General features: G+C 45.7%; 1 protein-coding gene across 1 annotated transcript; it reads right to left on the reverse strand.

Moving 5' to 3' along the window:
- Positions 1–5,715: 5,715 nt before the first annotated feature.
- ATP6V1E2 (ATPase H+ transporting V1 subunit E2) lies at positions 5,716–13,323 on the reverse strand. The gene is made up of 2 exons (XM_077749314.1): positions 13,278–13,323; positions 5,716–6,687 (listed from the first exon to the last, which is right to left on the reverse strand). The coding sequence occupies exon 2, from the start codon at positions 6,580–6,582 to the stop codon at positions 5,902–5,904; it is 681 nt and encodes a 226-aa protein (XP_077605440.1). The 5' UTR covers positions 6,583–6,687; positions 13,278–13,323; the 3' UTR covers positions 5,716–5,901.
- Between the last annotated feature and the right edge of the window lie 2,452 nt (positions 13,324–15,775).

Below are 15,775 nucleotides of genomic sequence, written 5' to 3' on the forward strand. Positions count from 1 at the left end.
CTTCTTTATGGCACTTAGCTCACCCCAAAACCACCAGTTGTCTGCTTGTTTGGGGTCCCCTTCCTAGCCCTGACCCCTCCCACTGCTGGCCAGGCCACCCACATTAGAATGTTCCTTTGTGAAAGCTGGGGCGTTAACTGCAAGGGACGCGCTGCCTGGCACAGCACCTGACATTTGGTAGCCATTCAGTAAATATTTGTGGAATGAATAAATGAATGAATAAGATGTCTGCTGATTTGAATTCAACTGACTGAAGGAAAACCCAAGACTCAAATTCCAAATGGGGAAAGACGAGAATCTTCAAATATTCACTTTGGTTCCCGTTTTGCAGTTGAGTGACAACGCACAGTGCTTCTACTTTTTCGTCTCTTCCTTCCTCCCTCTCTCCTTCCCCTCCTTGCCTCCACGGAGGTCCACTAACACCTGATCTGTGCCAGGTCTGGGCTAAGTGCTGTGTGACGGCACCCCCTTCCCCCCACTCTGATCCCCAACATGTGCCCCCCGGCCTCCAGTCTTTCCCTGGGTCCCCCTCAAGTCATACCCCTTGTGCAGTCACCCACAGGCACCCCTTCTCTGTGGGCCTTCACTGTGACTGAGCCCTGAGGTCAGGAGACCCTGGGGAGGAGAAATGAAGGATTCTCCAAGGAACCAGCCATGGCCATGTGTTTGCTAACATGTTTGTCCAGAGTCAAAGTTCTGGGGGCTCTGTACAGCAAGTCTTTTATAAAATGAATGACAACAACCTTGGCTTTTCAGGTGTTTTCTTTGTAGTCCCAGGAGTCTTATCAGCTGATCAGGACCCTGGGCTGCCTCCTTGATTCCTCTGAGCTTCAGATTCAAAGGGGCATTTGGCTCTCTCGATCCCTTCAAGTTCTAAATCTTCTGTAAGCACCAGGACACGCATCCATCCGTTCAGGCTTGGTAGCAGCCAGGATGAGTCAAACCCTCTATGGGCTCATCTCCCAGTCACAAAACATCATCCCAGAGTGTGGGGGAAGGTGTGGTGAGCTGGGCTGAGGGTCTGCCAGGACCCTCTCTCGGATCTGGGTCCCCTCTAGCTGTGCCTGCAGCGAGAAGTCTTCCAGGGTTCTGGATGCTGTCCTTCAGAAGAGGCCGCTGGATGAGCCGTGGGATCCTATGGGGAGGCATGGGGTGCTCTGACAGCAAGGGTTTACCATGCTTTGGAATCGAGTTTAGGGAGGTGGGGTGGGAGGCATGATTTCAGAGATGAGGTAATGGACTGAGAGGGCACAGGGAAGGGTACAGAGGAGCGCAGAGGAGGGAGGCAAAGCCCTGCGCGGTGTCCCCAGGAGCTCAGCAAAGGGCTGCACCTGCTCCCCAGAGGTCCGGGGAGTTGTGGTTGGCCCAGAATAGATCTACTGGCCCAGGGGTCCTGGGACCCCAGAAACAGGAAGCCCTGCAGCATTTTCTTTTTATTTTTTTAAGTTTATTTAGTTTGGAAGACAGAGAGAGAGAGAGAGAGAGAGAGAATGAGCAGGGGAGGGGTAGAGAGAGAGGGGTAGAGAGAGAGAGAGAGAGAGGGAGTCCCAGGCAGGCTCTACACTGTCAGTGTGGAGCCCGAGGCGGGAGCTCGATCTCATGAACTGTGAGATCATAATCCGAGCCTAAACCAGGAGTCTGATGCTTAGCTGGCTGAGCCACCCAGGCGTTCCCANCAAACATCCCCTCCATTTCTGCCTTTCCAGAAAACTCAGAATTGGAAAATTAAGTCTATGTTCTCCCTCCACCGAGCTGTCCCTGCCAACAGGATTCCGGGGTCCCTGGGGCAGAGGCCATAGTGAGGAGCTCTGGTGGGGTGTTCAGATTTCCCTAGCCGGCCCCCAGCAGGGAAGGAGCCCGCAGAGGCAGCCTCCCCATAAGCACGGCCTCTGTCTGCATCAGCAGCTAACAGCTTCCCTTGCACCTCGGGGAGGAAGTGTTAATGAAGAGAGCGGTGGGGAAGGGTTGCGCCTGCCTGTGGTTGTAACAGTTTGCTCCTTTTGGCTCACAGGGACTGAGGAGCTTACACACGCCTTCTTGAGGGTAGGACAGTCACTGCTAATAAAGAATGAGTGTGCATTTATACCAATCAACTAACCCAGAGTCCCCGGGACAAGCATTTCTAAACCAAAGACCCCTACAAGAGCGCAGCTGTCAGAAAGGGGGCAAGCGGCCCACGCCACAGGTCACGGCTAGTGTTGAAGGCTAAGGTCTGCCTCTCCCATGGCCGAGGCCCCCTGAGGAGGACCCAGCCTCTACCTCTCACCCAGGTCCAAAGCAAGACTCCTCCCATCCGGGACGGAAGGGATGCAATAAACCCACACACCCACCTGCAGCCTCCCCCCCCCCCCCCCCCCCCCCCCCCCCCCGACGGGGTGGGGCACAGCACCGAAGGATGCTCTTGACAAGCCCTGTTCCTGGCACTCTTCCCTGGCCCCCATCTCACAGGCTTGCCTCTTTCTACGGCACAATCTAGGGGTCGAGAAAGGCTCTGGTGGCCTCCGTCCAGAGACCAGAGCCGGGCCAGGAAAGAGCGTAACAACCACAAACATCAGTTCAGAACCTACCACGTGCGCACCCGAGGCCAGCACCGACATAACAAGGCAGCAGGAAGTGGGAAGAAGAAAGAATTAAGACACTGCCCCTGCCCCTATGTCTAAAATAGATGGAAGAAAAAGCAGCTAAGAGTAAATAAAGGTGGTGCGTGAAAAGCCCTCAATCAAGACCCGCACAGCCCTTGCAGCCAGGGACGGTGACGGCGCAGTGCTCCTCAGACACCAGGTTTTGTTCCCCTGAGGGGACATTATGAGGGAGGAGACCGGAGCCCAAGGGTTGAGGCTGAGGAGGAGAAGTCTGGGGAGAACGAGAAAGTATTTGGCAGCCTTGGGAGACAGAAAGGTTTGGAGAAACAGAGATGTTTTAAGTGGGACTTGGGGTGATTGTGCCTCACAGGCACCATGTAAAGCTCTCCTCAACTTCACACAAAACCTTCATAAAATCCACCTGTCAGTTGTTTTGGAGATGAAGTAACGTCAGGGGCCCCGGTGATGGACTGAAGGATGGCCAGAGCTGGGGCAGGCAAAGGGGGTTCAGACACTCCTGGATTACAGCAGGAAGTGGGGTCTGGGTTTCCAGGAGGGGAGGCGGCTGAGGGCTGGGGCAGGGAAGGGAAGGGAATCTTGCTGGGCCTGCCTGGCATGATGGCTAAGACAGGAGGGGGAGGGATCTGAGGAGCAGAACACTCTTATAAGAAAACGTTGTAAGATGATGCAAAACTGACAGAAAGCTGCAAGCCTGAACCAGTGAAAGAATTTTCTGGGGGGCAGAGGGAAGTGGTAAGACATAAGTCACTAATTCTAGTCTCTTCCAGCCTGTGTGTCAGTGAGTGTGGCCTATCTCACAAAAGAGCTGCAAAGATTGTTTATCATCTTTCACTTGGGTTGGTGAATAACCCTCAACAGGGCTTCTGCCTCCAGCCTCTCCGTCCCTCCAATGTATTTTCCACACACGGTGACACTAGCATAAGCTTTTAAAAGTCCAGCTCTCATGATTTCACTCCTGTTTAAGTCCTTTACTGGGCACCTGGGTGGCTCAGTTGGTTAAGCGTCTGACTTCAGCTCAGGTCATGAACTCACGGTTGGTGAGTTCGAGCCCCACGAGAGGCTCTGTGCTGACAGCTCGGATCCTGGGGCCTGCTTCAGATTCTGTGTCTCCTTCTCTCTCTTCCCCTTCCCCTCTCATGCTCTGTCTCTTGGGAAAAAATAAATAAATAAATAAACATAAAAAAAAATTAAAGTCCTTCAATAACCACTCATCACCCAGCTACAGGAATTAACCTAACTCCTGAGTGAGGCACACAGCACCTCATAATCAGGCTTTGTCCATCTTTCCAGCCTCGTCCGTGGTCACTTCGCCCTCATCCCTCAAACTTCACCACAGCCGAACTACACACAGTTCCTCTAACACAATTTTTTTTTCACACCTCAGGGCCTTTGCGTATGCTTCCCTCACCCTCCGCCGCCTTTTGCCTGCAATACTTACTTCAGCTCAACCACCATCACCCCAGAACCCTCTCTTCCCATCCCCGTATTCTCACAGCACCTCTTATACAACTCTAGGCAGGCACTCACACATTGTATTCTTCATAGCCAGCACCTAGCACACGGCCTACCTCATTGCTGGCATTCAGAAAATGTTCAGTCAACGACTGAACTCACAACCCAAAAAGACCCACACAGTAGACGCCCTTGGCAGAGTCTGTCTCGCTAACAAATCCCCCCTTTTCTCCTTTTCTCTGAGAACTGCCTCCAGATGTCCAGTGGACCAAAGTTGGGCATTTGACCTGAGCTGGGCCAAACAGATTCCCTCTCAGGAAAGTGGAATTGGCCCCAAGGGAAGCAAATTTGTTTCTGGAATGACAACATGTAAACTTTGGAATGTAAACTTTCTGAGGCCTCTCTACCCCGCCGTCCAAACCTTGCAGTAGGGAAGGTTACTCCTAAAAGAAAGAAAATGAAGTGGCCAGCTGGAGGAGTTTAGTAAATAAATAGTAACATTTTAAATCATTAACATGCATTTTATCATTTATCTCTATATTGCATATTACATGTATAGAGAATCACCAAAATTATGCCATCTGTGTTTCTTGGTCTCTCCTGGAAGATATGCCAAACTGGCCAAAGAGATGAGTCTAAGTCTCCCGCAGGCACTGAACTGTCTGATGGAGAATTCCGTCAGGTACTGGGAGACTTTCCGGGGCAAGTGCAGACCCCGAAAGCTCCTGCAGTTCCCAATCTGAGACTCAGCTTCAGCACACTTGAACAGCAGCTGGGTCCTTTTTCCCATCAGCCCCCAGATCCATGTGCCATGTCCTGGCTGGAGTCACAGAGGGTAAGCCAGACATCTCCCATTACAGTAGACTGGCCAACCCAACCCACAGCAGACAGGTGAATCCCGGGGTCCTTAAGCCTCCACACCCGAATGTGCTTAGCGTCTGGTGGGTAAGAGACTCACCCTCACCACGTCACGTGCTGAATGTGCCAGGGACCTGCCATTCTGGGGCAGAAATGGCAACCATTATGCCCACCTCTAAGATTTTGAGAGCAGGCGCACACCCTTGGCCCTCCCTGCATGCACAGCGGCCCTCACCAAAGGCAGAAAGCAGCACTGTTCACTGGGTGAGGGAGGGGAGGCAGGGTCTCAGGGCACCAGCAAGCTGGGAAGTGAGTGGTCAAGAACCCATCCCAGGGAGGAGGGTGGGCTTCGGGAGTTGGTACCAGTCATGAGCCAAAGCTCCAAGCCCCTGGCACGTGCTCCAGAGTCCCATCAGGTTTCACTTGCAATATACACTCTCAAAGATAAAACTAAGTATTTCAAGGCGTCGGCTACAGAGCACTAAACTCTAAGTGCCGGGCTCTTCTGTGCATGGAACTGTGTATGACAATGACGCTCATATGCCCATGAAGTTGGCCCTGGACACACGAAAAAGATCACTAAGCCCCGTTCAATAACATAAGCACAGAAAGCTGAAGGAAAAGAAGGAAAACACACTTCAGGTAATATTAAAGAAATTTAGAGCACTCAGACCCACAAGCCATTAATATCATTCCCATCTTGCCTGAAGGACAAGCTACAGAGCAGGTGTCTTTACTCCCTTCGACCTAGACTGTTGAATTGACCAGAAGACGTGGTGTGTGTGGATAAACCAGAAGGAGATTTCCAAGCCTTTTCAGGTTTTATTCCAAAACGTAATGCCGCTAGCCATTCAAAGGGTATTTCGTGAAAGTAGGCAGAATCCCATCAAAGCAACAAAGAGGAGCAAACATTACTAGTTTCCCTCTGCCCTAATAACCTAGGCTTTTAAGGCCTGACAATTCAGCATGAGCTTCCCTTCTCGGAGGCTTATACAAAAAACTTTCTGTTGGCATTGGCTCCAAACAGAGCCTTTCGTATTTCAGGCATCTTTTGCTGGGCTAAGAGATCCAGGCGGCTTTCTAGGGTATTCGAAACCTTTATTCTCTGATTGCCACTGTAGACCTCCACTCCTCCAGCTGCATTGGTAGCCAGGTGCACCTCTTGATCCACTTGAACTTCCACACATTTTTGGGAGACCATCATGTATTCAGGGATGGCTCTTTGCACTGCAGCCGCCACCAGGAGGAGGTCCTGTGGCCTGCAGCGTACGATCACCACGGGCTCCAGCAGTCGGAGCAGCCCCTGAAGCACTAATTTACCCAGCAGCCCCTGGTAGATTTCTGGGTTTGCCACAATCCTGCTAAGTCTCAGCTTTGCATCGCTCAGCAGCTCTGAGATGAGGTCATCTCGGGCTCTCAGGACTTTCAGCCTTGCCTGATTCCTCATGGTGGACATCTGGATCTTCTTCTGCTGCTCTATCTGCTTCTCCTTTTTCTCATAATACTCCATGATCTTTAATCGTTGGGTTTGCACAAGACGTCCTTTCTCAATGTTGAACTCTTCCTCAGCCTTGGCATCTATTTCTTCTGCCTTCTCATTGGCTTCCTGCTCAATGAAAGCCATCATGTGCTTAATCTGCTTCTGCACATCGACATCGCTCAGAGCCATGGTTGATCGTGGGAAGGGAGGTAGAGGGAGAACTGGCAGGCCCTCTGGTTCCTTTGATTCGGGGCTGAGTTTGGGGAATGACTTCGGAGTTTCACTTCCTTAGCTCTGGAGTGCATAAAGGAAGGAAGGAGAGAGTCAGAGGCCAAAAGGAAGGATCGTGAAGACCATCTATTACTGCTCGTTTCACAGATGAGGAAACTGAGGCCCAGGAAGGAAAAGCAACTTGTCCGAGATCATACCCTATAAGAAAAGAGATGTGAACCCAGTTCCCAGAGTTCTACCTCTACTACACTCAACGCCTTTGCATCATAAAATAATAAGAAAGTTAGTCCAGAAGTTTTTTAGACAGTGATGGCTTAAGACTCAGATAGCAAATTGAAGGGATGAAATGCCAAATTAATAAAGAAATGGGACGTGTTCGTCCATTTTGGTCTGGAGCGGGCTGGGGAGAAGTATATGAAACTCACTGTCAGACAGGATTCAATGCAGGAAGGCTGCCTAGAGGCAGAAGGGTTTCCAGATCCCTCAAATAATACAGAGTCAGAATACCGGTAGACAGATGGTGACATCTTGGAGAGAACTGGGAGGTGGGAGGGGTTGGAGGTAGTCTTTTCCCTGGAAGTGTTTTTCAAACCTAGATGTACATCTGAATCACCTAGGGAAACTTTCAGAAATACAGATTTTCATGCCCCCCTACAGACTACTGAATTAGAGTCCCTACCAATAGGGTCTGAGAATCCACATCTTAAAAAGCCTTTCTGGGACGCTTAATGAGCTCAGAAAAAAGATACATGAACAAACTAAGAGTAGCCACAAAGAGAAAATATTTGAAAGAACCAAACAAATTTTGGGGCTAAAGAATATAACCAAATTGAAAATTCACTACAGGAATTAACAACAACCTTTATGTAGAGAAGAATGAACCAACAGATTCAAAGTCTGTTTGAAATTATCCAGCCGGAGAGATATACATTAAAAAAAAAAAAAAGGTTAAGAAAGCCTAAGGGACACATGGGATATTGTTAACTGGACAATATATGCAATATGGGAGTTCCAGTGACAGAAAACTTATCTGAAGAAACACTCCCCATGTTGGAGGAAGGAGATGGACATCCACATTCACAAATGAAAATGAGAAAGGAATCAAATCACGTCACTAGAACCAGTAAACAAAAACAAAGGAAGGCAGCAGGAGAGGAAGAGAGGCAAAAAAGCTGCAAGACATACAGAAAACAATGAACAAAATGGCAGTAGCATGTCCTTCCCTATCCGTCATGACTTCAGATGTAAATGGATTAAAGTCCCTGGAGTGGCTGAATAGGTACACTTCCTTTAAAAAGATTCAAATATATGTAAGACACTCACTTTAGATTTAAGGACACACATAGGCTGAAAGTGAAAGAATGGAAGGAGATATTCTATGCCACCAATAACCGAAAGAGAGCAGGAGTGGCCATACTTATGTCATATAAAATAGATTTTAAGTCAAAAGCTGTTACAAGGGTCAGAGAAGGACATTATATATGATGAAAGATCAATTTACTAGGAAGATATAATAATTATAAATATATATATACATATATATATACATATATGTATATATATATATATACCCAACATCAGAGCACCCAAATATATGAAGCAAAAGTTGTCAGAACTGAAGGGAGTAATAGCAACACAATACTATTAGAAGATTCTAATATCCCACTTTCAATAATGGGTAGAATATCCAGACAGAAGATCAACAAGGAAACAGAGGGCTTGGAACAAAAATATAGACCAAATGGTCCTAACAGGCATATAGACATATACAGAACGGTTCACCCAACCACAGCAGAATCCACATTCTTCTCAAGTGCACACGGAATATTTTTCAGCATAGATCATGTTAGGCTATAAAAGTAAGTCTTAACAAATTTAAGAAGACTGAAATCATAGCAAGTATCTTTTCTAACCACAATGGAATGAAACTAGAAATCAAGAGCAGAAAGAAAATTGGGGAATTCACAAATATATAGAAATTAAACAACACACTCTTGAGCAACCCATGGGTCAAAGAAGAAATCAAAAGAGGAATTAGGAAATATCTTGAGATAAAAATTAAAATACAATATATCAAAACTGATGGTAGCAACAAAAGCAGTACTAAGATGGAAGTTTACAGCAGTAAATGCCTACATTAAAAAAAGATAGTCAAGGGACACCTGGGTGGCTCAGTGGGTTAAGTGTTCGACTTCAGCTCAGGTCATGATCTCGGAGTTCACAAGTTCGGACTCTGCGTCCAGCCCTATGCTGACAGTTCAGAGCCTGGAGCTTGTTTCAGATCCTGTGTTTCCCTCGCTCTCTTCTCCTGCCCCACTGTCTCTCTCTCTCTCGAAGATTAATAAGCATTAAAAAAAGTTTTTTAAAGATGGGCAAACAAGCTAACTCTACACTTCAAAGATCTAGAAAAAGAAGAATAAACTAAGCCCAGAATGAACAAAATAAAGGAAATAAAGCAATGAAACTAAAAGTTGGTTTTTGAAAAGATAAACAAAATTGACGAAACTTTAGCTAGACTAAAAAAAAGAGAAAGAAGACTCAAAATCAAAATGAAAACAGAGTACTACTGTAGCCACAGAACTACAGAAATAAAAAAGATTATAAGAGACTACTATAAACAGTTATACACTAACAAACTGAAGAAACTAGGAGAAATAGATAAATTCCTGGAAATATACAACCCACCAAGACCAAATTATGAAGAAACTGAAAATCTGAACATATCTATATAGCAAAGGGATTGAATCAGTAATCAAAAGTGTCTCAAAAAACAAAAGCCCAGGACCAGATGGCTTCACTGGAGAACTCTACCTAAAATTTAAAGATTCATGCTAATCCTTCTCAAACCCTTCCAAAAAACTGAAGAATGGGGAACACTTCCAAAGTCATTGATGAGGCTGGTATTACCCTCATACCAAAGCCAAAGACACTCCGAGGAAAGACAACTAAAGGCCAATATTCCAATGAACATTGATGCAAAATCCTCAACAAATACTAGCAAACCCAACTCACCAGAACATTGAAAGAATCATACACTATAACCAAGTGGTATTTATCCCTACAGTGCAAAGATGCTTCAACATACAAAAATCTCTCCGTGTGATACACCGCAGTAACAGAATGAAGGATAAAATCACATGACCATTTCAATAGATTCAGAAAAATATTTAACAAAATTCAACACCCTTTCATGATAAAAACAGTCAAACAACTGGGAATAGAAGGAAATTACCTCAGTAGAATACAGGCCATCTATGAAAAGCCTACAACCTACATACTCAATAGTGAAAAGATCTGAGTCTTTCCTCTACAATCAGGAACAAAACAAGGATATCCACTCTTGCCACTTTTGCTCAACGTGTTGTTGGAAGTCTCGGCTATAAGCAACGAGACAAGAGAAAAAAGTAAAAGGCTTACAAATCAGAAAAAAAAGAGGTAAAATGATCTCAGTTGACATAATTTTATATCTAGAAAACCCCAATTATTCCACAAAAACTTGTTGGAACTAATAAAATAATTCGGTAAGTTTGCAGGATACAAAATCAACATACAAAAATCAGTTTCTATACACTAATGATGAATAATGCAAAAAGGAAATTACAAAAACAATCATATTCAGTATAATGCTAAGTGAAACAAATCAGTCAGAGAAAGACAAATACCATGTGATTTCACTCACATATGGAACTTAAGAAATAAAACAAATGAATAAACAGGTAAAGAGAGAGAGAGAAAGAGAGAGAGAGACAAAAACCAAGACTCTTAAATACAGAGAACAAACTGGTTGCTAGAGGAGAAGTTGGTGGGGGGGGGGTAAAATAGATAAAGGGAATTAAGAGTAATGAGCACTGAGACATGTACAGAATTGGGTTTTTTTTTTTTAATGTTTTTATAGTTTATTTATTTTTGAGACAGGGAGCGACAGAACATGAGCGGGGGAGGGGCAGAGAGAGAGGGAGACACAGAATCTGAAACAGGCTCCAGGCTCTGAGCTGCCAGCACAGAACCCAATGCAGGGCTTGAACCCATGGACCACGAGATCATGACCTGAGCTGAAGTCGGATGCTTAACTGACTGAGCCACCCAGGCGTCCCTAGAATTGCTGAATCATTATATTGTACATCTGAAGCTAGTATAACACTGTGTAACATACTGGAAGAAAAAAAAAAGCCAGTTGATAGTGTATGTTTAGAACAATGCCTTGGTACATAAGAAATGCTATTATTATTTCTACTAATAAAAGACAGACAGGAAGGAAGGAAGGAAGGAAGGAAGGAAGGAAGGAAGGAAGGAAGGAAGAAAGGAAGGAAGGAAGAAAAGAATCCCATTTAAAATATTGTCAGANGAAGGAAGGAAGGAAGGAAGGAAGGAAGGAAGGAAGGAAGGAAGGAAGAAAAGAATCCCATTTAAAATATTGTCAGAAAAGAACAAAAATACTGGGAATGAACTTAACCAAGGACACCAGATGCTTGTACACTCAAAACTACAGAACACTTCTAATAGAAACTAAATAAGACACAGATAAATGGAAAGACATCCTATGTTCACGGATTAGAAGACTTCATATCAAGATGTTCATACTAACCAAAGTGATTTACAAATTCAATACAATCTCTATCAAAGTCCCGATGACATTTTTTTGAAGAAAGAAAAAAATTCTAAAATTCATATGGAACCACAAAGGACCCTGAATAGCCAAATAGTCTTGAGAGAAAACAAAGCCAGGGGCCTCACTCAAAACATATTACAATGCTACAGTAATTAAACCAGTATGGTACTGGCATAAAGACAGAAATATAGACCAGTGGGGCAGAATAGAGAGCCTAGAAATAAACCTACACATATACTATACATGATCTTTGACCAGTGTGTCAAGACTGCACAATGGAGAAAGGACAGTCTCTTCCACTAATGATGCTACAGAAACTGGAAATCCACATGCAAAAAAATAAAACTGGACCTTTATCTTACACTATACACAAACATTTAAAGACTTAAACATAAGACCTAAAAGTAGAAAACTCCCAGAAGAAAGCATAGGGAAAATCTTCATAATATTGTTCTTAGCAATGATTCTTGGCATGATACCAAGGCAACAGACAATAAAAGCAAAATAGACAAATGGGAGTAGACCAAACTCAAAATACGCACAGCAAAGAAAAACAATACGGCAACCTATGCAATAGGAGAAGATATTTTGCAAACCGTATATCTGATCAGGGGTTAATATCTGAAATATATGAAAAGCTCCTACAACTCAATAGTAAAGAAAAAGAAAAAAGAAAACAATGAGCAAAGGATTAGATATTTCTCCAAAAACATATGAATGCCCCAAAGGAATGTGAAAAAATGCTCAGCATCACAAACATTAGGGAACTGCAAATAGAAACCAGGATGAGATATTATCTTATACCTGTTAGGATGGCCATTATCAAGAAAGAGAAGGAAGGAAGGAAGGAAGGAAGGAAGGAAGGAAGGAAGGAAGGAGAGAGAAAGAGAGAGAAAGAGAGAGGGGGGCAGGAGGAGGAAAGGAAGGAAGGGAGGGAGAAAGGAAGGAAGAAAGAAAAAGAAAGAAAAGAAGAAAGAAAACAACAAGTGCTGGTAAAGATGTGGAGAGATTAGAACCTCTGTGCACTATTGGTGGGAATATAAAATGGTATAGCAGCTATGAAAAAGAGCATGGAGTTTCTTCAAACAATTAAAAACAGGACTACTATATGATCCAGCAACCCCACTTCTGGGTATTTAACCAGAATTAAAATCAGGATTTTGAGGAGATATTAGTCCCATCTGCATTGCAACACTACTCACAACAGCCAGGATATGGAAACAATGTAAATGTGCTTCCTCCACCAATGAATGGATAAAGAAAATGTGGTATATACATAGAACGGAATATTACTCAAGCTTAAAAAAAAAAAGAAAATCTTCTGATATGTTACAACATGGTTGAATCTTGAGGATATTATGCTGAGTGAAGTAAGTCAAGCACAGAAGGACAAATACTGCATAACTCTATTGACATGAGGTATCTAAAGTGGTCAAACTCAGAAGCAGAAAGTAGTAGGATGGTGGTGGTCAGGGACTGGGGATAAAGAAAATGGGCAATTGCTGTTTAATGGGTATAAAGTTTCAGTCATACAAGATGAAAATGTTCTAGAGATCCGTGTGACAACATAGATACAGTTAACAATACTGTACTGTACACTTAAAAATGTATTAAGAGGGTAGATTTCATGTTAGGTGTATTTCACCACAATTTAAAAAAAAAAAAAAAAGATGCCCCCAAAAGACGCACCACTCACCGAGTTTGGTGGTAAAACAACCTAGTAAGACTATACTTTCAGGGATCATTTCTATAGTCTGTAAAACAACCTAGTGTTTGTGACAAAGACCAAAACTTTGGGTTCAAAGTCTTACAAGCCGCCCCATTATTTCAGGATGTAATTTTGTAAGAACTGCACTTTTGTAAACAAAGCAAAACATTCTCTGCTCCTAAATAAGATGATGAAATGGTTTTTTTTAAGTCTTCCTGAAAAGCCCTCTTGGTCACTAGCTCCGGGAGCCACTCGGAATGAAAGCAGAGAGGGTGGGAGATCCAGGAAGCCCCAGGTTACGTTGTAGAGGAAAAAGTGTACCAGACGGGCCCTTACCAGCGTCCTGCTGAGGGTCAGCCTCTGCTCTGGCGCCGGGAGTCTGTGCACGGAATGTGGAACTTGGAATGCTCCCTGGAACCTGGCACTGTCGCCTCCTTCTTTCTGCAAAGGACCCTCACAGTTTGACCAGGCAACCCGAATCCAAGGAGCCAGGCTGTCACTGGGAAAGGCTGGCCAAGCCTGCCAAAGGGGCGCCAAGAGGGATTTCCTTGGCACACAGGCCAGGCTGGGGGCTACCCTCGCACACTTGGAACTGCAATTAAGTTGGCACATGGTGGGCTTCGGCTCTGGGGTGGGCTCATTTTATCCAAGCCCGCAGAAACAGCTATGTGTGTGAACCAGGCAGCCGGCTTGTTAACTGACTAATGAAAACTACAGCTGTCATGTTGGCAGATCACAACCTCTTTCTCTGTGACTTACATGGGAAGCCAGATCCCAAGGTTATTGAATAAGAAACCGGAGTAAGCAAAATTTGCCAGATGGTCTTTAAGGGTGCCACACCCACCCCGGGGGCTGCTGGGCTCCACTCTGGTCCGTGAGGGGGATGCCCTCTCCAAGACCAGACAGGGCTTAAGTGGGCATCGCCGGCTTCCACGGCGTGGGTGCTGGAGTTGGGCTTCTGGAATTCAGATCCCAGCTCTGAGTTGACCATTTATTTCCATGACTTTGGGAAGGGAGCTCACACCCCAAAGCCTCAGTTTCCTCATCTGTCTAATGGAAATAACAATAGCATCCGCATCCTAGGATCATGGTGAGGATCAAACAGAAGAAGGGGGTGTTTCACATCATGCAAGGTGCAGGGTTCATCTTCGTGCTTGGTAGTTGCTGTTACCATTACTACTACTGCTACTATTAGCTCTTCTCTGCTTTATTGTGCCCTTCTGCTATCTCATGCCTATCAAAATCCCTCTTTGTGTATGTGGAGTGCTTATGAGGGATTTGACTTCCGCTCCCTAAAGTAAGTGGAAACACACCTGAGTATTGCCTCCTTGTATTAAACTCAGTAGCCCTGCCTGGAGCTTGGGAACCTCCCAACACTGTGTGGCCCCCTTACCCATAGTCTCTGGTGACCAACCACATCCTTGGCGATGGAGAGTGAAGTCCCGAATCCCAGGGCCCTTGGGCAGCGGGTGTGTGAAGTCACCTCACACACTGGCGCACACGACCGTCCCTGAATCAGCCATCCTGAGCACCTGCCTCCTCCAGTACTCCCACCTCGCAACAGCTTATCGGGACCGAACAGCAGCTGCAGGGTGGGGATCAGGGCTAGAAGTCAGGGATTGAGCAAGCATCTCTGCAAGAATGTGGGTGCTGTGTAATGTGTCTGGCAGATAGAACTTCCAGCCTGTCTGGGATGGGGATTATGAGCCCACATGCGCCTGTGGCTTGAGCAAAAGCACAAAACAAAACAAGAAATGTGAGACGCACATGTCTGCTCTCGCTGAGGGCACGGCTTGCACTGGCACGGTGTCCGCCATGCCCATGTCTGGGGCTGGGGGCAGCGCCTAAGGCTCCCCAAGGAGTTCTGACTCTCATGAACTATTCAGCACTGGGGTCTCTTCATTGCCCACTCCTGCCCAACACATCAGGCTCAGTCTCACCTAACAGCATTTTTTTAAGTTTATTTATTTATTTTTGAGAGAGAGAGAGAGATTGGGGGAGGGGCAGAGAGAGAGAGAGAGAGAGAGAGAGGGAAAGACAGAATCCCAAGCAGGCTCTGGCAGCATGGAGCCCAACTCAGAGCCCGAACACATGAACCGTGAGACCATGACCCAAGAGCAAGTCAAGAGTCAGACCTTCAACTGACTGAGCCACCCAGGCACCCCCTGCCCACTCCCCCACCCACCTAACAGCTTTTGATCACACCATTCTCTTGGCGAAAAGGCCCTCCTCTGCTTCTCTCCACTTACCTAAATCCCACCCCTATCTTCAGGCCCAGTTCGAGCCCCACCACCCCCTTGACCTCTGGACTCCTCAAAAATAATGACAGCATGGCCTATTTTCCAGATATAATTCAGAGCAGAGTTAGTGTCTTTTTTCTTGCTCCAGTTATTTTGCTTCCTCCAGGAAATTCCTTGAGGACAAGAAGCTCCTTCTCCAGCAGGGGCGGGATGAATAGAGGCACTGGGTACACAGGGATGGATGGGATCAAGCGCTTGGGAGTGGAGCACAGGGCGGAGGAGCGGGGTAACTTCCTGTGTGTGTGTGTGTGTGTGTGTGTGTGTGTGTGTGTGTGTGTGTGTCTTATTGTGAAATATAGCACACCAAAAAAGCATATAAAACAAATGCATGGCTTAATGAGTTATTATGAGGCAAATATCCTGTAACCATAATCCAGGTTGAGCACTAGAACCTTGTGAACACCCCAAAAGCCCCTCCTTATGACCGTGGGGAAGGAGACTTTTTTGAAACTGCTGATTTTGCATCCACGGGCAAAGGAGGGGTCCTTAGAGGAAGTGTCAGCTTGGACCTCTCATCTCCGGCCCTCAGCTACG

This window comes from Crocuta crocuta, unplaced genomic scaffold (assembly GCF_008692635.1).
Source record: "Crocuta crocuta isolate KB4526 unplaced genomic scaffold, BGI_CrCroc_1.0 scaffold118, whole genome shotgun sequence".
NCBI lineage: Eukaryota > Metazoa > Chordata > Mammalia > Carnivora > Hyaenidae > Crocuta > Crocuta crocuta.